We start from the raw sequence: 22,248 nt of genomic DNA on the forward strand, positions 1-22,248 counted from the left end.
ATATACACTTTCGTTTCCAATTTGGGGAGAAGGTGAGAGAGTAGTATATTGTTTAGATCTAACAAACCATAAATCCTAGTTTAATATATTTCAAAATGGCCAAGTTATATATATACGTCTGTTGTTGCTCACAGCCTGTATGCTTCTGCTTTCATGAGCAGTACCAATAAAGCTTAGATATCCTAATGTTCTCCATGCTGGCAAACGGAGACAATAGTCATGTGAGTAAGTTCGCTATTACAATCAGGATCAAGCTTCAAGTCTTGAAAAGCACTGCTGGATCCCCCCCCCCCCTTTCCTAGACTTCTCTCAATCTTTCTTCTAGCAGGACTTATTGTTGGCTTCCTCTCATTCTAAGCCTCAAACTCCTTTCCCACCTCCCTTTTCCTTTCTTCGTTCTTGGTGCTGCTCTGTAGCTTTTCCACTAGGTGGCTCCAAATTCAGCCGAAGATCTAAAACAGCAACAACCACATGATAGGTTTAATGCAGTATTTAAAGGGACTCACTTTTTTCCTCCCCCCTCCACTCCCCCCCCCTTTCCTGGGGTGGAAAACATGCTTCAGTTGCATTCCTTAACAGTGAATTGCAATCTTCAAGGTAAGCAAGTCTTCCCCCCCCTCGTTTTCATTCTGGTAGCTTTTTAAAGGGCCTACAAACCGCCGCAGCATTGCAGCTCCACCCCAATTAACATTGTGGCCACTATCACATTCTCAGGACAAATTCCTTATCCAGTCTGCAGGGCCATCCATTTTAATTTTCTGAATTGGAGTTTTGCTTTATTTTGCAATTAGGTCCAAATCGCACCAAAAAAATAATGCCATTAGTGCCAATGGTTGCAATCATGTGGACCGTTTTGCACCAGCTCTGCACAGCGCTGAGCAAGTCGCAGCTCTGCTCGACACCACACTCCTGTACTATGCCCCTTGTGGGATTCTGTTTCTTTATATTACACTCCAAGATCACTAGAGCTTTATTAGATCTTGTTGTACATATTCCTGGTCAGTTGGAGGATGATGAAGATATTGAGGACTCGGATTCAGATAGTGTTTATGAATTAGTGGGGGGCCCAGGGTTACAGGGAGTAGAACAGGTGGGAGGCCAGCCACAGGATGGGGCTATGAGTTCAGGATCTAGTGAGGGAGAATCAGACGTTCGCTGGGTTAACCCTAAATTCAGAAGGGCCCAAAAACATAGAGAACAGGTGTCTGGAAGAAGATATTAAGGAGAGGAATGGGTTAAATACTGTAGTGATGTATTTGGCACGTCAGGGGGTCAATGGGGAAGAAAGGTGGAGTTTCAACGTTGCGGAAGAGAAAAATGGATGTTTTTCTTGCCGCTCTCAAGTAAGCAAAAGTATTCTGTGTTGATTAACAGTCAGGGCTGCTGTTTTAGAAATCATGCTGCTAGGAAAATAAATCTTGTTAAGTGGAGGAGGAGAAGGAATGTGAGAAATGCAGTTAAAGGAGATAACGGACCAAGTGCCTGTATGAAATGTGTTTGAATTCCAGACAAGCAGAGAAATAAATGGAGTTTCTTTATTCATGATATAATGCATTTAATAAGAGTTATTTGTAATTGCTAAATTTCTACCAGAAACCAGAACAGATCTCAGGTGCCTAGGTTTCCTGGACTTTCTAAACATCTTTCCCGTAGAGTCTCCAGGGGAATAGGAGGTACAGAGGCCTCTAGGACCAGAGGCTTGGGCTTAGCAACCTGTAATTCTTGCCTTGCCTTCTGGATCTAATTGATAGTCTTCATGGCATCCAAGAATTCTAAGCAGCATCCCACAGAGAGAAAATATACTAATAAGATTTCGTAATGTACTCATAAGACTTTGGAGGAGGAGTCTGATCCTTTTTGGCCCCATTCCTCCTCAGCTCTTAACAAGGCTATAACATATTCTAACCCCACCAGAGCAGAGAAACAGAGAGATAAAGCCTTACAAAAGCGGCATGATAAATCAGCTAAAGGCTAAGGGTACAGGCACAAGACCAATCCCCTGACAGAACAGCATCCTCGGGTCAGCCTAGTACAGAGGAATCAAACCTAGCTCTAGATCAGACCTGGGTAAGATGCGGCCTGGGGGCCGGATGCAGACCACCCACTCTACGTGACCGGCCCATGGAGGTCAGGCAAAAACCAAAAGCCGCGCGGCATTTCCAAAAGCCGCACAGTGGAGTTAGACGGCATCGCCACCTGCACGCAGAAGCAAAAAACAAAAAAGCGGCAGTCACATCATGTCTGATGCTCGGCTGGCGGCGCTGTCTAACTGGAGCTCTCGCCTCGCCGTCTCCACCTTTCCTGTAAGTTGACGTAACCTTCTTTGGGAATTCGTGGTGGAGCCTCTCCCACTCCTAGTGGGGGGAAATCAGGTTGGGGAGCAGAGAGAGAATTGGAAGACTGGGAATGGAGGGAAGGAAGAAGAAACAGAAGGAAGGGAAGGAAGGAAGGAAGGAAGGAGAAATGGAGGAAGGGAGGAAGGAAGGAGTTAATTATATTAGTCCAGCCCTCTAAAACCATCCCAATTTCTCATGCAACCCTATGGCAAACTTAATTGCCCACCCCTGCTCTAGATGAACCCAATATGATCAGACATCCGTCTGATCTTTGGGGTTCAGGGGTTGAAGGACAGGAGGCCATGCAGGTTCCCCCTGCAGTGTCAGAGATAGCTCATGACCCAGAGTCTGAACCTCTCCCCTCCTAGTCCTGCCCTCAAATCTCGCCTGATTTCCAAGCCATGATCATGGAAGCATGATCAGGCTCTTGGGGACAGACTAATCTGTCAATCTGCCAGCTGTCAATTTGCCATCTATCTCTTCATCCTCCATCGCCAGAGCACCTAGACCTCCCCCTCCCCTCCTTCCAGGAGAAGCAGGCTGGAGCCCCAATCATCCAAGGGGTCCTCTGAGGAGGACATGGATGAAGAGGAAGAAGGAGAGGATCCCCTGATCAGGGAGGATCCCTTTCAGGGGATCTCAGAGGACGAAGATGTTCCTGCCAATGTTCCAATATCCTCTACCATATTTCCCTGCCATGTTTTCAAATCTCTTCTACACAAGGCCCAGATTGCCATGGGTCTAGACACCCATGATCCCAAAAAAACAGCCTCAACAACCATGAAACAAGAGACTTAGCCCTTTTTCTCGGAGGCCCCTATGCATCAACTCTTCCGAGATGCACTCACCAGTGGCAGGGCCTGCACCTTTTTCCAGTGATAATTTTTTTTACAAGGTAGTACCCTCCTATGAAAATCTCATTGCCATTTCCAAGGTGGATGAACCAATCAAATAACTTCACTTGGCTGCTGCCATGCCTGGTGAGACTGAGGAAGTGATGAAAGCCAAAGACCGTAGGCTTGAACAGATGTTGAAGAAAAGCCACCTAGCAGATGCATTGGCCATCAAGGCTTCCTCTTTGACATCCTTCTTTGCCAGAGCTATTCTGCTGTGGTTGCAACAAATTCAACACCATACTCTACCAGACAAACTCAGAGGCCAACAGGACCTCAACAAAATATTTGCTTCAGCCCAATATGTGGTGGATGCCATGTTACAAGCCTCCTGTTTCTCAGCCAAATCCATTGCAGCATCAGTTAGTGGCCAGAAGGCTTCATTGGCTCAAACTGTGGCAAAAGTATGCCAAAAGTGGCAATTGACAGTAGGTCCTCTTAAACACAAGGGTCTCTTTGATGACTTTCTAGACCCTCTCCTCACTGAAACTGCCAACAAGAGGAAAATTCTAGGCCCTACCATTAAGAAAACTACCTCCATATATAATTCTGGTCATCAATCTGACCAGAATTATTTCCTACCAAAACTTCAGGTCAGTATACCCCCCATTTCTGTCACCAAACAGATTGTGGGACCAGGAGCAGCTCCAACAGAGGTCACAGAGGAAACCAGTCCTTTAGACCCTACAAATGATCAAGGTGGTAATCAGGTAGTTATTCCCATAGGGGGTCACCTTGCTTGGTTTCTTTCAGTGTGGCAGAACTCCTGCAATGATCCCTGGATCTTACCTACGGTCCAAAGGGGTCTCTCCCTAGAATTCTTGCGTATTCCCCCCAAGTTTTTTGTAGCCTGTCTGGTCCCTCTAAACCAAAGGTCCCAGTCTCTTATGTAAGAGGCCATTAACCACCTCATCTCTATTAGGACCATCCAAAGGGGTTTTACTCTATCCTCTTTGTAGTACCCAAGGCCTCAGGGGGATGGAGAGCCATATTAGAATTAAAAAGATTGAACCAGTTTATCAAATATAGGAGATTCAAGATGCATTCCCTGGCTTCAATCCTAGCCTCTCTTCACAAAGGAGACTTTATGGATTTAACAGAGGCATGCTTACACATTCCTATTTGTAAGGGCCACAGACAATTTCTTAGATTTGCATTTATGGGCTCTCACTTCCAATATAGGGCCCTGCCTTGGTCTCTCTTCTGTCTCCCAGGTATTTATTAAACCTTTAGTAGCACTAGCAGCTCATATAAGGACCTTGCCCATTCATATACAATGCTACTTGGATGACATCCTAGTGCAATCTTCTTCACGGGAATGCACCCAGGCATTGCACCACCTGCACCCAGGTAGTCTCCAGACCACCATGGATATCCTTCAGAACCATGGTTTCTCTATTAACCTCTCCAAAAGTTCCACAATGGTTCTCCAGCATCTAGGAACCAAAATAGTCTCAGTTCAAACTCTACTTTCCCTGTCACAAGATAGATAGAACAGCATTAGGGAATTAAACCATCAAATAAAAGCCTCAAGGAAGGCACCTATCGCCCTCCTCTCCTCCCTTCTAGGCAAGATGATCTCCTGAGTAGGGATCACCCCCTGGGCCAGGTTATATGCCAAGGACCTTCAGTGGTTACTGTTGCCTTTTCAGAAATCTGGACAAAGCACACCAGGTCACATCATCCAGATCCCCCAATCTGTGATGACGTCACTCTCATGGTGGCTCTTGCCCGCCATCTCCAAGATCCCAAAACAGACGATCGTTACAACAGACGCTAGCTTGTTAAGATGGAGAGCATATACTGCAGGTGTGGTAGCTCAGGGGACATGGTCACTAGCAGAGTTCCAATGTCTAATCAATTGGTTAGAACTCAGAGCTGTGCTCCTAGCTCTGAAACACTTTTGATGTCAATTAGAGGGCAAACATATACTAGTCCTCACAGACAACATAGCAATCAAGACGGGACGCGGCCCAGAGCCCTGATGCTGGAGTCCATGAGATTGGGTCTATGGGCAGAGAGACACCTGCAATCTCTCTTGTCAGACCATATCTCAGGGAAGCTGAATCTCCAAGCAGATTGACTATCCCATCAGACTCTGGACCTTGGGGAATAGAGACTTCTCCCAGCCCCTTTCAACCAAATCTGCCTGCACTTCGGACACCCAGTAGTTGACCTCCTCATGGCTGCAACTAATTCCCAACTTCCCCACTTTTTCTCCCAGTTCCCAGAAGCGGGAATGGAAGCAACCAACGCTTTGAGGCGCCCATAGCCCCAGAACTCCTTTATGCCTTCCCTCCGATTCCAACGTTACTGAACCTCATTCAGAAGGTAATTTGGGAAGAAGCCTAAATCATTGTAATTACACCACACTGACCAAGATTCACTTGGTTCACAGACCTTCAAACACTCTCCATCTTGACGGCTCCCCATTTCGGTTGACATGCTGCAACAGGGAGCATCCTTTTACCCGGATCCCAACTGGTTCCATCTGACCTCATGGAAGTTATCTGGAGGGATCTAGAGTTTCAAGACTACAATCCAGATGCCATAATGGTGATGTGGGCTTCTAGAAGACCTTCAGCCAACCGTATTTATGGCCACTCCTGGACCAAGTTCAGAGAATGGTGTTTAGCGAAAGGTCTCTCACCTATTCATATTCCTCTCCCATGAATTGTCACCTTCCTGATGCGTGGTTTTCACGTGGGTCTCTCTGCCAACATGCTACGCAGACAAATAGAAGTTCTATCCTCAGTTATTGCAGATCCGAGAGGAGAGCTGCTTTGGAGCTTCCCTGCAATTCAGGAACTCATTAAGGGAATAGCTAACATCTGCCCCCCAACCATCCACTGATATCCAACCTGGGACTTAACTCGAGTTCTCTCGTCACTTACCTCTCATCCTTATGAGCTGATCAGAGAGGCTTGTCTGAGATACCTTTCATGTAAGGTTGCATTCCTGGTCACTATCACCTCAGCTCAATGGATTTCAGAACTGGCAGCACTATCCATCAGACAGGACCTTTGCTAATTTCACCCAGACAAGGTGATAATCAGATTGGATCCCACATTCCTTCCAAAGGTTAACACTATGTACCACAGAACTCAGGAAATCTCTGTACCATCCTTCATCTCTAGACCTAACCATCATCTGATCATCACATGGCATCAAATATAACCAGAGCACTAAAGATCTACATCGAACAGACCAAGGCTATTAGGAAGTTAAAGGCTCTCTTCATTGCCTATCACCCACGATCTCTAGGAACCAAGATCTCTTCTACTATTTTAGGCAGGTGGATTAGAAATGCCATTGCCAGAGCATATGAATCAGCTTCTATGCCAATCCCCTGGGGCATTACAGCACACTCCGCATGTAGTGCAGCAACATCAGTGGCTTGGGCTACCCAAACCCTCTTAGAAGAAATTTGCAGAGCAGCCACCTGGTCTTCTCCCAACTCATTTATCAGGCATTACAAGATTGATGTACACCTCCACTGGCAGGAGGGTCCTCCAGAATATTGTAACTCATGACCTCTAATGTTTATCCTCCCTATTGGGACATGTCTCTTGGATATGTCCCACGTGACTACTTGCTCCATTTGCCAGCATGGGGAATAGGCGTTGGATACTCACCTGAACACCTGTTCTCATGCGTGAAATGGAGACACTACTCACCTTCCTCCCTAATTATATGATATCTCTTCTGTTATCACTTTTCATTCTCTTTCCTTCTCACCTGGCTGAGAGTCGAAAGCCAATATGAGCCAAGTCATTGGATTCATGAAATCTGCAAAAGGTATGGATCCGGCAGTGCTTTTAAAGACTTGAAGCTTGATCCTGATTGGCTAAGATAGCAAGCTTATCCATGTGACTACTGTCTCTGTTCTATGCATGAGAAGAGGCATTCAGGTGAGTATCCAATGCCTATTTTGAACTAGAAACCAGAAAGGTTTATTTCTTTCTTTAGGTAAGGATGTGTTTGTTTGTTTGTTTACTTACTTACTTACTTACTTACTTACTTACTTACTTACTTACTTACTTACTTACTTACTTATTTATTTGGGGAAGGGGAGGAAAAAGTTGTTCATAAAATTCTCTTTTCTGTACACATTTTACTAATGTATATCTTTGTATCTTATAAGGTGGTCTCTTGCAAATCATGAACATTATGCATTGCAACATGCTGATAGCTCCAATTTTTACATTACTGAAAAGGTAAAGAAGTTGATTTTTATTCAGTTAATGTGTTGTCTATTAAAATAAGTAATCTAAATAAATTCTAATACAAACATTGTGGTTCTACAACTAATACCTAGGAAATTATTTATGTATAAGCTTATCCCCATTTACCCAAAGAGAGTGTAGATGATTTACTAATATTAGAAAACATAATAAAACAATAACAATAAACACAAATAAATCAAATTTCCTTATTAATTGCCGTTGACACTTCAAAAAGTGTCAATGGCAATTAATCCCCAAAGATTTAATGGAAACCCAATTTTACTTGTTATTTTTGGAAGAGTGCATTCCCACTTAGAGTGAAATTTGGCAGAGCCTTGAAATCAATAAGCTTCTGCAATAACAACCATTCTGTTTTGGATGAGTTGTCTGACCTGTTTTCCCATTTACTGTAGTATGTAAGCCATCCTGCATCAACTCAGACTTTCTATTGCTTTTTCCATTGGGCCTAGGGTAAAGATATACAACTTAATGTTTTCACATTAGTGATTAAATTTTTTGAACCAATGGAACATTTCTCACCACAACTTTAAAAAGTGTAAAACCAAAACATAATGCTTCTCCTTTCTTCCTTTTTTTAAAAAAAACATTTTTATTTAAATTATTTAAAAACATAACAACCAAAAATAGATAAACATACATTTACAGAATACAAGAAAAGAAAAAAAACACCAAAAGAAAATAGAAACAAAAACGACACCAAAAACGAAGAAGAAAAAAAAAGAAGAAACAACAACAACAACACCATAACAAATAACATCAAAGTATACTTTACATCATCATAGGAGGGGGAGAAATGTAATTCTTTCTATTGTTAAATATTTCATGTTCTGGTAAATACAGCCGGTATCTACTATTAATCATTTTGGTTATCCATATTCTGTTAATAGTAATTTATTTCCTAGCCGCCTTCTATGCACTCTTTACTGAGAATTTAATTTCCTAAAGATCTTTATTTCCATATATCTATTATGCCCATATCATACCAAATTTGTTATACCAATAAAGAAAAACAAAGAATTGTTATTGTCGTAGTTTAATTTAAACATTTTTTCCTTCTCATGAACCAATCGTAAAAAGAGTTCCAGATTTTATAGTAAACAGAGTCTTCTTTATTTTTTAATTTAAGAGTTAATGCGTCTGCTTCTGCGCAATCCTTTTTTTTTTTTAAAGATCATCGAGTTGTCTGGCAAGTTAGGTTGCTTCCAACATTGGGCTACTGCCATTCTAGTTGCTGTCAATATGTGTATCATTAAATAATATTTATCTTTGTCTAATTTCTGATCTATAATTCCTTAGAGGAACTGTTCGGGTCTTCTGTTTATTTTAATTTTAAGTATATCCATTATCCATTTTTGTATCTTAATCCAAAATTCCTTTATTTTTGGGCAGGTCCACCAGATGTGGTAGTAAGTCCCCATGTCCCTTGTATCTTGTGGCTTTATTCCAGTGTTTACATCTGAGCTTAACTTGCTGGGGAGAGGTGCCATCTATAGTACATTTTGTATAGGTTTTCCCTGTATGCCGCTGATTTTGTTAGTTTATAATTTTTTGACCAGGTCATATCCCACTTATCTAGATTTACACTATAACCAAAATTCCTATTCTAACTATGAATATTATTCTTAACTATATAATCCTCCATTTTATAGTTCAATAAATATTTATTTATAGATTTTGGAGATCATTTTTTATCTTGTCCCAAGATTATTTTATCAAGTTCTGTTTCTCCCTTTTGTACCCCTATTTTTCTTTTATCTTCTTGGTATCTTGATTTTATCTGAGCATACGACCACCAATCCATTCTTATCTCGATTTTTTCTAATTGTTCCCTGGTCTTCAATTCACCTCTCTCGTCCAATAGTTGGTAATAATGCTTCTCCTTTCTTATTGACTTATTGACTAAATTAAATTGGACTTTAAATTGGATTTTAAATTGGACTTTATTATAAGGAAATATAATATTTTTTTTAGGAACAAATTGTTTTAATGGAGGAGGATTTAATTAAAGATTTAGATTTTAATTGAGTTGAATTGAATGTTTAACTAAGATATTTAAGATGTAAAATATTTTCTTGGTGGAAAAATTTTGAAATAATGAAATATTACTGTTAAAAGAGAAATTGAAAATGGTTAGGTTTGATAGGGTTGTTTAGCTTTAATGATTAATGCAAAGATTAAGATTTTAAGTGAGTTGCATATGAAATAATGATCAACTAAGTTACTTTTTGAGATGTATAAAATTATTTCGATGGGGCATTATTAGAATAATGAAATAATACTATTGAATATGAAATTGAATTGAAAATGTTTAGGTTTGGTAGGATGATTAATACTAATGATTAAGGTGTAATGATTAATTTGGTTAATCATTACACCTTAATCATTAGTATTAATCATCCTACCAAATGATTAATTTGGTTAATATTGTTGTTGATCCAAATATATAGATGAGAAGGACTATGGAATTATATAAGTAAATGAACTATAATGAATGTAAAAAGAAAAAGCATGGAAATAGAAAATATTCTTAATGATATTTGCTGATTTTTTTAAGTTAAAGGAAAGGGAATAATGATATACTAGAAATGTTACAAACATAGAAGATTGATGGCAGAAAAAGACCTCATGGTCTATCTAGTATGCCCTTATACTATTTCCTGTATTTTATCGTAGGATGGATATATATTTATCCCAAGCATGTTTAAATTCAGTTACTGTGGATTTACCAACCACGTCTGCTGGAAGTTTGTTCCAAGCATCTACTACTCTTTCAGTAAAATAATATTTTCTCATGTTGCTTTTGATCTTTTCCCCAACTAACTTCAGATTGTGTCCCCTTGTTCTTGTGTTCACTTTCTTATTAAAAACACTTCCCTCCTGAACCTTATTTAACCCTTTAACATATTTAAATGTTTCAATCATGTCCCCCCATTTCCTTCTGTCCTCCAGACTATATAGATTGAGTTCATTAAGTCTTTCCTGATACGTTTTATGCTTAAGACCTTCCACCATTCTTGTAGCTCGTCTTTGGACCCGTTCAATGTTGTCATTATCTTTTTGTAGGTGAGGTCTCCAGAACTGAACACAGTATTCCAAATGTGGTCTCACCAGCACTCCCTATATAGCGGGATCACAATCTCCCTCTTCCTGCTTGTTATACCTCTAGCTATGCAGCCAAGCATTCTACTTGCTTTCCTTACCGTCTAACTGCACTGTTCACCTATTTTGAGACTGTCAGAAATCACTACCCCAAATTCCTTCTCTTCTGAAGTTTTTGCTAGCACAGAACTGCCAATACAATATTCAGATTGAGGATTCCTTTTCCCCAAGTGCATTATTTTACATTTGGAAACATTAAACTGCAGTTTCCATTGCTTTGACCACTTATCTAGTAAACCTAAATAATTTGCCATATTACTGACACCTCCAGGAATATCAACCCTATTGCACACTTTAGAGTCATCGGCAAATAGGCAAACCTTCCCTATCAAACCTTCCCCTGTGTCATATTAAAACATATTAAAAAGACTAGGACCCAGAACAGACCCTTGTGGCGCACTGCTTGTAACCAGGCTCTGCTCAGAATACTCGCCATTAACAACAACGCTTCATCCAGCTGCAAATCCACTGAACTATCCAGGGATTAAGTCCAATCTTCACTAACGTATCTATCAGCTCTTTATGTGGAACCCTATCAAAGGCTTTGCTGAAGTCCAGATAGGAGGTTGTTGTTGTTGTTGTTATTATTATTATTATTATTTATTGGATTTGTATGCCGCTGCTCCCCGCAGACTCCACGGCACCACCTTCATCCAATACATTTGTGACAGTCAAAGAAATCAATGAGATTAGTCTGACATGATTTGCCCTCAGTAAAGCCATGCTGATTTGGGTCCAATAAGTTATTGTTTTTTAGGTGCTGATTTATCCTCTTCTTGAGTAGAGTCTCCATCATTTTAACTATAACTGATGTCAAGCTAACTGGCCTGTAGTTACTAGCTTCTTCTCTACTGCCCTTCTTGTGGATAGGCCACTGGCCATTCTCCAATCATCAGGAACATCTCCTGTTAAAAGGGATTGGTTAAACAAATCAGTCAGGGGTGTAGCAATCACATATCTGAGTGCTTAAAGAACTCTGGGGTAGATGCCATCTGGACCTATTGCCTTTAATCGTTCAAGTTCTTCTAAGACGTCGGCCTCTGAGATTACTGGAGCTGAATCCCTACAACTGGAAGCAATGCTATATCCACCCATAGTATTATATTGTAAGGTGTCTTTTGAGAGTACTGAACAGAAGTAGCTATTAAAATGGTCAGCAACCTCCTTATTCCCATCAATGTATTATCTCCAGTGCTAAGCTTTGTGATGCTGCAGTTTTTCTTCTTCCTATCACTAATGTATCTGAAAAAGGTTTTATCCCCCTTCTTCACAGATTTGGCAATTTTTTCCTCTTTTGAGGCTTTAGCAGCATATATTATCTGTTTCACCCCCTTCTGTCTCATTTTGTGCACCTCTCCAGTTTTCCTACCGTTCTCAAGGTTCATCCCTTGTCCCCACACCCAGAAGTTCATCACATGGACCACCCTGGTTCTCTCAACATCCATGATCCTCTCCTGTACTTCTGCTGGTGCTGAACAAAGTATGACCTTGAATCTCTGGAAAGAAATTGTTGCGGCTAGTATTTTTCCCTCTCATACAACCACCACTCCCCAATTCTTACAGTACTATTCTATTTTGTGGTAGGCAAAAGTCTCTAACTCAAAATTATGGCTTTGTCTTGACAATTGCTTCAGATGATACTTGGGGGCATAAAACAAAGATTTCCTCACCTCGAGTGACTTAATGGAGGCCTACTTGCATCTATCTATTTTGCCCCTCCATCGACAATACCTTAGGTTCTACCGTGCAGTACCCATTAACAATGTAGGGCCCTTCTGTTTGTCCTCTTCTCTGCATCTTGAGCCTTTACTAATGCGCTGGCAGTTTTGGTGGTCCATCTCAGGGCCTTACCCATTTGTGTACAGTGTTACCTGGATGACATTTTAATCCAGTTCTCTTCACTTCATCAAGCAAAGGAGGATCTCCATATAACTGTCCAAAAGCTTAGGCACCACAGGCTTTCTATTAACATGAAGAATAGACATTTCATCCCCTCTAACAGCAATTCCATCAATGTTATATATTATAACCTAGATTGAGTAGCTGGATTACAGATTTCCTTGAGTTCAGAATGTATCTGTCCCAAGAGTGGCAGGGCAGTCTTAGGGATCTGTCAGGTAGGGTCCAGGGAGAGCGCCAGATACCCTTAGCCCTGCTTTTCAAACTCATGGGTAAGATGGTATCCAGTTTTACCATCACATCTTGGTCTCACCTGCACTAGAGATCTTCAGTGGTTTCTCTTACCATTCCAGAGAACAGTCCGCAGCAGTTTACCAGCCAAGATCCAGTTCCCCTAGGAGGTCCTACATTCTCTCAGCTGGTAGAAGTTGCCAGTCATCACCAAGATAACCTTATTCTGGGAACTGCAACATCTGGTAGTAACAACGGATGCCAACTTCATCAATGGGGAGCACACTCCCTGACATTCATGGCACAGGGACAATGGACCCAAGCCCACCAGGGACAAAACATCAACTGACTGTACCTATGGGATGGCTACCTCCTCAAGTAGCATAGGTAGCGCGGTTGACATGCAGCTGGGAGGCAGGTATGTGAGCAACAAGCCCACCTGAACCCTTAGGTCAAGCTTCACAAAGAGCAACTCACAACCTGCTATCTCAGGAGCAGAGAGCCTGCATAGGCTGGAGGTCTTCTTGGCTATGGTAGCCACTCCTTCCCCCTTCCCTGGAGTTGCAGCTGTTGCCACACCTGAAACCAGGTTGGGCACATTTCAGAAAGAGGAACTCCTTCTGGGCCCAGCCAGGTCTCAGTCACACATGCCAACTTGGCCTCCTCATCTAGAAATAAATCCTGGATGAGGTGAGCTTTATTTACAATCGACCTTGCATTTGTCAGCAGCAGCCCGAACCCAGAGTCTGGATGTCGCCAATATTCCTGCAGCAAAAAAGCAGTAGCTGCTGCTACTCTGGCTGTCATATGCTCAATGGAGGAGTGCCAAAGAGGAGGAAGAAAAGCCTGATGAGCGCTGACCACTTCGTTCTTGCATCGGCTCTTTAATCCTGCTGCCTCGCTCGACTCCTCAGTCTTGGTGGCAGTGGCTGTGGGAGTAGAGAGAGAGAGGGATGAGGAGGCTCACAAAGCCCACAGGGCTCTGCTGCCCACTGCTACCAAGAGACACTTCCATCAGCCTGTGTGCCGCTGCTGTACTTCTCATGAGCACCATGGACCAGGCAGCCCATCCAGGCACTTGCAAAGGAGGGGAACACATGCAGAATATTTCTGTAATACACATAAACACGGGCAAGTGCGCATGCACCTGTTGATAAGAACAAGTTGCGGGTGCTCTTCCGCTTTGTAGGAGTGCCAATTGCTCTTTTTAAAAAGGGGTATTTTCAATGCAATTAATGCAGACTCTTAAGGTACCCTATTTCAGGGGCAGTCAAAGTTGGATCTTCTATGACATGTGGGCTTCAACTCCCAGAATTCCTGAGCTAACATTAGTGACTCAGGAATTTTGGGAGTTGAAGTCTACAAGTCATAAAAGAGCCAGCTTCGCCTACTCCTGCCTTATTCAATGTATTTTGCGTGCATGCACAAAATAATGTATTCCTTTAGTTTAATGGGTACATTATTGTATATGTGTATGTTAAGATACAGTAGCAGTTGACGTTAGTAGAGAGATCATTTCCATTTGCTGACTGGAAGAGTCTCTTCTAAGTAGCTGCTATATAGGATCAAAGAAGAATCGAGTGTCTTTCAGGTGACATTTGGCCCAAGCCTTGAAAGTGCCACAAGATCATTCCTTCGCGTTCTATAACATAATTACCAAAATCTGGTGTTCATCTGGATTTTTGTAGCAGTACATTGTAATACAGTAGGATAATGTAATATTATGTATAATTTCAGAGACAATGAAATCAAAGCACAATCCAACAGTGTTAATCTTACTGAAATCAATTCTTTAGTTGCAAATCAATGAACATTCTAATCTTCACATTTACTCTTTTAAAGGATTTATAACTCTAGTAGCAAATTGGCCAAAAATGTTGTTTGAACCTTTTATTTCATTTCATTTCAAATCTATGAAGGTCCCACTGAAATGAACAACACAGAACAGCAGTGTTTAATGGCTGGTTACATATCTCGCTTTGGTCTAAAATTTCTGTTTGCTTTCTTCACTGTTTATTATAAATAGATCTACTATCATTTATGCAATCATTGATATTCTGAAAAGCCAATGGCAAGAAACTGTAAAATAAGACAGACTTTCAGTGAATAACCATGTGCATTGCCATAAAAACTACAGGTTGTGGCTCATCCACTTCCTGTTCAGCTGATCATGGATTTCGAGGATCAAGAGAGTAAAGAGGATGAGGAGTCTGGCAGACTAAATGCAAGGTGATAGTCAGGAAAGTCACGAGAGATTTTGAGGAGCATATAGCAAAGAATATTAAAAATAATAATAAAAACTTTTTAAGTACATCAGAAGCAGAAACCCAACCAGAAAAACAGTTGGGCCATTTGATGACAATGGTCAGAAGGGGATAATCAGAGAAGACAAGGAGATTGCTAAGAGGCGAAATGACTTCTTTGCCTCCGTTTTCACTGAGGAGTATAGAGAGCATTTGTCTGCTGCTGAATAGCTTTCTCAGGCAGGGAATTAGAAGAATTAAACCATGCCTTACTTGCATGTTTTACTAAACTAAATATCAACAAATCGCTGGGTACAGATGGCATCCACCCTAGAGTTCTCAAGGAACTCAAGTGTGAAATTGCTGAACTTCTAACTAAAATATATAATATTTTTCTAAGATCAGGCACTGTACCTGAGGATTGGAGGGAAGCAAATGTAACCCCGATCTTCAAGAAAGGATCCAGAAGTGATCCAGGAAATTTGAAGAGTGTTCAAATTTGCTGAGAGCAATCATGAGCTTCCCTAGGTATGCCCATGTTACACCAACACTCCGCAGTCTGTATTGGTTGCCAATCAATTTCTGGTCACAATTCAAAGTGTTGGTTATGACCTATAAAGCCCTTCATGGCATCGGACCATAATATCTACGGGACCGCCTACTGCCGCACGAATCCCAGCGACCAGTTAGGTCCCACAGAGTTGGCCTTCTCCGGGTCCCATCGACTAAACAATGTTGTTTGGCGAGACCCAGGGGAAGAGCCTTCTCTTTGGCGGCCCCGACCTTCTGGAATCAACTTCCCCCAGAGATCAGAATTGTCCCTACCCTCCATGCTTTCGTAAGCTCCTTAAAACCCACCTCTGTCGTCAGGCATGGGGGAATTGAGATATTCCTTTCCCCCAGGCCTATACAATTTATGCATGGTATATGTGTGTGTGTTTGGTTTTTAATAAGGGGTTTTAGTTATTTTAAATATTAGATTTGTTATATGTTGTTTTATTATTGTTGTTAGCTGCCCCGAGTCTATGGAGAGGGGCGGCATACAAATCTTTTTTTTTTTTTTTTAAAAGACCAGTCAGTTTAACCTCAGTTCCAGGCAAAGTGATGGAAACCATTATTTATCAAAAATAAAATTACTGGGCACATAGAAAAGCAGGCATTGCTGAAAGAAAATCAACATGGTTTCTGCAAAGGCAAATCATGTCTTACTAACTTGTTAGATTTTTTTGATGGTGTTAATAAACACATAGATAGAGGGGACCCACTTGATATTGTATATCTTGACTTTCAAAAGGCTTTTGACAAAGTCTCTCACCAAAGGCTCTTTAAAAAGCTCTTCAGCTATGGAATTAGAGGACACATCTTGTCCTGGATTGGTAACTGGCTAAATTGTAGAAAGCAAAGGGTGGCAATAAATGGACAATTCTCTGGATGGAAAGAAGTGAGAAGTGGTTTACCCCAAGGTTCAGTTTTGGGACCTTTACTTTTTAATTTATTCATTAATGATCTGATGTAGAAGTAAATAGTGAGGTACCAAAGTTTGCTGATGACACTAAATTGTTTTGCATAGTGAAAAGTGAAACTGATTGTTGGGAGCTCCAGAAAGATCTTAAAATTGAGCGAATGGGCAACAAAGTGGCAAATTCATTTTAACCTAAACAAGTGCAAAGTTAACCATATTGGGGCAAAAAACCCAATTATACCTACCAACTGATGGGGACCAAGCTTTCTAAGACAACCCAAAAAAGGGATCCTGGGGTTTTCATGGATAGCTCAATGAAGATGTCAACCCAGTGCACAGCAGCAATTAAAAAAACAGCAAATTCCATGCTTGGTATGATTAGGAAGAGAATAGAAAATAGTTCGGCAAATGTTGTATTGCCTCTGTACAAATTGATGGTGACACCACACTTGGAGTACTGTTTACAGTTCTGGTCACCGCACTTCAAGAAGGATATAATGGAACTGGAAACGGTGGGAAAAAGCGCAACAAGAATGATCAAGGAAATGGAGCACCTCCCTTATGAAACCAGGTTGCAATGCTTTAGTCTCTTCAGCCTTGAAAGACAGCGTTTAAGAGGTGACTTGATCGAAGTGTGTAAAATCATGCATGGAATAGAAAAGGTGGATAAAAAAAATTCTTTTCTCTATCACACAATACTAGGACGAGGCGGCACTCCCTCAAGCTCATAGGTAAAAGTGAGGACAAATAAAGGGAAATATTTCTTCATTCAGAGGGTCATTGGTTTATGGAATTCTCTTCCAGAAGAGATCATGACAGCTGTCAGCCCGGATAGGCAGGATTAGACAGATTCATGGATGCCAAGTGTATCGGAGGTTATTGAAATGGATGTCCAAGTGCTGGTTGAGGCAAGCAAGATTCCCTTGGGTACCTCTTTTGGGGGGTCTAGGGAAAGGGAGGGTTTTGCCTTCTCTTTCTGCTCCAAATCCCCATGTACAATTGGTGGGCCACTGTGTGACACAGAATGCTGAACTCGATGGGCTTTGACCTGATTCTTCTTATATTCTTATGGAGTTAAAGGCTAAAAGCCAACCAGAGACTGTGGCACCTTCAGAAATGTTATTGAGTAACTCAGGAGATGATGAAGAGCCACTTTATAAACACAAGGGTGCGCAGAACTACTGCCAGGCAGGATTATTTGTGAAGAAAGATTTGTATGTGAATAGCTCTATAGAACACTTGGCCATGACTTGGGGCTATATAAAGGGAAGTCTCGCGAGGAATCAGTCTGAAGGACAATGTTCCAGCAATGACAAGGTGTGGATTCCATGCCGTAGAGATCATGCTTGCTTCAAGACAGTTTTAAATATCTACAATCTGCTCATTCCGGGACTTCTGCCAAAATACTGTGAGTTTTAATGATTAATAAACTCTTCAGAGAGACTTTAATGAGTTCCTGGACTCCGGCCTGAAAGGGTCATTAGCCATGGGCCGCTGCCCAGTTATTGATAACATTCCTTTTACCTTTAACTATTTTATGCTATGAACATTTTTTACCAATATATATTGCCATCTTATACCTTTTCGGCTGGTTGTATGTGTGAACTTATTTTCTGGGATTTTCTCGCTTAGGCAGAACACTATACAAGTATTTTAATATTGCTATATTGCTGTGTGTGTAATAGTATATGTACTATGTGCTAATAAGAGAATATACTATATTGCTGTGTGTGAATAAGAGAATATATGTGCTAAAAGGTATTGCTATATGCAAAATGATATGGAACTAAGTGTATTATGTATTGTATCATAGTTACTGTGTAATATTAATGATATTGTATAACATGTAAATAATACCTTTATTATATGTTGGTCTGTGTATTGATTGAACAACCACCACTGCCACATGTACTTTGTTTCAAATACAGTATTTCTGTCATTGGGTCTAGGCCCAGTGTGGGAATGCTGACATCGACAACAGTATTCCCCCCTATCTTGCAGTTACGGCACTGGCACGCTGCATAGCCTCCTGCTCCACTGTTAGCAAACCAAAGCAGTGGAACTCCAGTACATTGGGGGGGTGGGGAGGGATAAGCCTAACCTCCTGAAAATAAGCCCTAATTTTTAATTTGTGACTGAAAATAAAATAAGATACCATCTTATTTTTGAGAAGGAACATTGAACTTACCTGAACGGTCTTCCCGATGCACTGCAAGGAGAGTCCAGCATGGGTGATACTTCAGCCTAATTGGTTAGGGACTGAGTTAAATTAGCATAATAATTAGCTCCACCCTATAGCTACCCCCAATAACTCAGTCAATAAAAATGAAGGAGTAGTGCAAACAAACACAACTTTATTAATTCAACAATGAACAAAACAACTGAGCCCCTGGGCCAACTGGCCGGGTTGAGTTTGGACTCCCCTTGCAGTACATCAAGAAGACCGTTCAGGTAAGTTCAACGGTCCTTCTCCAGTGCACTGCTGCGGAGAGTCCAACATGGGATAAAGCCAAAATCAAGATGACAGGGCGGGAGAAGGCTGGACCAGGGGCGCATATGTCTCACACCTCCATTGCAGCACTCAGCAGCCGAAGGCCGCCTCAGCAGACCCAAAAGAGTTCAGTCTATAATGTTTAATAAAAGTATTCAGAGTGGTCCAAGTGGCCACTCGACAAATGTCCTCTAGCAGCGCCTGTGCAGACCATGCCGCCAACGTTGCAGCACTCCTCGTAGAGTGAGCAGTAATGTTCTCAGGAACTGGTAAGGCTTGTGATTTATAAGCAGTCACGATTCATGACCTTACCCAACGGCAAATTGTTGTAGAGGTCACCTTAGCACCCATAGAAGAAGGCGAAAAGGACACAAACAGGGCCTCCATTCTATGGAGTGGAGTGGTTCGCCGTATGTAGATCTTCAAAGTGCGACATACGTCCAACTTGTGCTAGCGTAGCTCCAATGGGTACAAGCTGTGTGAATAAAGGTCTGGTAAGATGATCTCATTAGCTTTGTGGAAGAGTGCATTAACCTTCGGTAGGAAGATCGGGTCCAGGCACAATACTACCCTATTCAGATAGAATACGCAAAGGTCAGGCCGGACTGAGAGGGCTGAAAGCTATGATACCCTCCTGGCCAATATGATGGCCACCAAGAACGCCATCTTGAATGACAGGAATCATAAAGAAATGTGGCGAAGGAGTTTGGAAGGTGGTGCGGACAAGGCATGTAAAACAGATGGAAGATCCCATGAAGGGTATCTGTACACTACAGGTGGACACAGATTAGAAGCTCCTTTTAGGAAATCCCTGACCCAGAGATGCTAGGTCATAGACCTTCAATTATCTAGCTTTACACAGCATATTGGGAGCTAATCCCTTGTCCAGTCCAGACTGCAAAAAGGCCAATAGAGTCTCTACCGATGAACACTGTGGTTCCACCTGCAGACCTGTGCAAAAGTGACAAAAGGCCGCCCAAGTGGCTTGGTATATTTGAGTAGTTGAAGGTCTTCGAGCTGCTTGTATGGTTGAAATTATCTTTTCCGGTAAGGACGCCCATCTCATTTGGTCCCCCTCAAGTGCTATGCGGCAAGTTTTCACCATTGTGGATCCGGCTATAGCACTGATCCCTGACTGAGGGAGACTCGATGGCTCAGAATACGCCATGGTGGAGAAAGCGGTAGATCCATAAGGTCCATGAACCATGGACGACGAGGCCAATAAGGAGCAATGAGGATGACTTCTGCTCATTCCAAGATTAGTTTGGCTATCACCTTGGAAATAAGGCGCACTGGCAGGAAAGTGTAGAGAAGACCCACTGGCCACAGGGCTCTCAGGGCATTGACCTCATCGGCCCCAGGTGATGGGAACCAAGAGAAAAAGCGAGGAAGCAGTATGTTTTGCGGTGTGGCGAACAAGTCTACAAGAGGCATACCAAATCTGTTTGCGACGTCCTGAACGGCGTCTGTGCCCAGGCACCATTCCGCTGGGTGAAGGGTAGACCTGCTCAGCCAGTTGGCCTGCACATTGTCTATCCCCGAAATGTGCTCAGCTCGCAGGGAGAGTTTGGTACGGTGGCCTGCAGCTGAGCCTCCAATGCTCTAATCCTCTTCGCCGCTTCTTTAAGACTGGAGGAGGAAGCCTTGGTCTTGGACTTGGAAGGGTGCCCCTTATCAATAGTCTTTGGGGCCTCTTCCCTCACAGCCATTGCCTCAGAAGAAGTGCTAGGATCAGCCATGATATAGGAAGGCACTTACAGATCAAGCTGCTCAAGTCACTGCAGCACGCAGGATGCAAACAGGCGGTCTGGATAGGCAAGGGCCCTGGAGAAGTGCTGCAAACAGCGAGTTCCTTCAAGAGAGGCTCTGCTAACAGTGAAGCACAACTCATGAGAATAGCCCTGACAGACCTTAAAGGGGGCTGTCCCGGGCAGTGTTCCCTCTAAAATTTTTTTCGGTGTGGGCGGAAAAGTATAGTGTCTGAGCGGCAGTCCCTTCGGGATTGGGCGGCATAGAAGTCCAAAATAAATAAATAAATAAATATAAAATCCCTTCTTTTTTATTAAAAGAAATTAATAATAAAACACATCCAAACCAGCAAAACTAAAAACACAACTATTAAGAAATCCATGCTTTAATATCTTCATTTCTTAAATATTTATCATAGTATTATAGTAATCTAGTAATACTATGAAAATCTATTTGAACACCAATGCATCAATTAATAAATTTCCATATTTATTTTTCTATAATTTCATTAAATATTTCCAAGCTCAATTAATTTTCAGGCACTTAGCATTTACTATTATTAATTTCATCAATCTTCTACATTTCCAAGTATATTTTAAAATCATAATGCAAACTCATAAAACCATACAGTACACATCATAAAACCTTTATTTATTATATATATCTTCCATTAATTTTACCTATGTAATTCTATATATTTCTAAAAGTCTAATCCAGTTTTACTAATTAATACATCCTTCTCTCTTTCTTTCTTGCTTTCTTTTTTTCTCTCTCTTGCTTTCTTTTTCTCTCTCTTGTTTCTTTCCCTCTCTTTCTCTCTTTCTTTCCATCCCCTCCTTCTTTCTCTCTCTTCCTCCCCCCTTCCTCTCACCTAAACTTATCAAGTTAAAATACCACCGAACAATCTGGAGTAGAAAATGTGTCAATTTTAACAGTAACTGCCAGTAAACGAACCCCATAAAAGCCCTTTTGCGATCCAGCATCCTTTTTAAATGTGGGAGAAGGGGCTTGGGAGAAGAAAGTTTAGCAGACACTCAGCGGAGCCCTGTCTTCACTACGGGGTCATTGAAATGCGCGGGCAGCCCCGGACCTGCTTTTTAGCATTGGTGAAAGCAAACAGGAGATTCTGGAGGCCCCCACAGGACCGCCTGTGCTTCACGTAGCCCTGGAACTGTCTGGAATAAGCACCTTTCCTGTTTTGATGCAGAGGCAGCAAAGGTGGAGAGCGGTTGTAGAGAGGGCCTCGGGGCTACCGGCCCCTTCCTGGTCTGAGGGGAGACCGGAAGGAGGGCCAGCTGGGGGGAGCCCCTTTCCAGAGCCCCCGCCACCTCCAAGACCCCACTCCTGGTCCAGTGCCAGGTTGGGGAGGAGACTTGGCTGAACTTCAGCGGGCGGGCAATGATTATTTATTACTTTTATTATTTCTCTCACCTTCATTTCTGTTTTTCTCCCACTTTCACCCCCCTTTTGCTTTCTCTCAGGCTGCAGTGTTGGGGGAGGGCTGATGGAGACAAGCCCCCTCGCGCCGATCAAGGCTG

General features: G+C 42.0%; 1 protein-coding gene across 3 annotated transcripts in view; it reads left to right on the top strand.

Moving 5' to 3' along the window:
• The window catches only part of ELMO1 (engulfment and cell motility 1), a 606,322-nt gene that overhangs the window by 51,820 nt on the left and 532,254 nt on the right, over positions 1 to 22,248 (top strand). For all 3 annotated transcript variants that reach the window (XM_070726295.1, XM_070726294.1, XM_070726296.1), the window contains exon 4: positions 7,374 to 7,446. In XM_070726295.1, coding sequence (XP_070582396.1) covers positions 7,374 to 7,446 — 73 coding nt within the window. The remainder of the gene's footprint in view (positions 1 to 7,373; positions 7,447 to 22,248) is intronic.

This window comes from Erythrolamprus reginae, chromosome Z (genome assembly GCF_031021105.1).
Source record: "Erythrolamprus reginae isolate rEryReg1 chromosome Z, rEryReg1.hap1, whole genome shotgun sequence".
In the NCBI taxonomy this organism is placed as follows: Eukaryota; Metazoa; Chordata; class Lepidosauria; order Squamata; family Dipsadidae; genus Erythrolamprus; species Erythrolamprus reginae.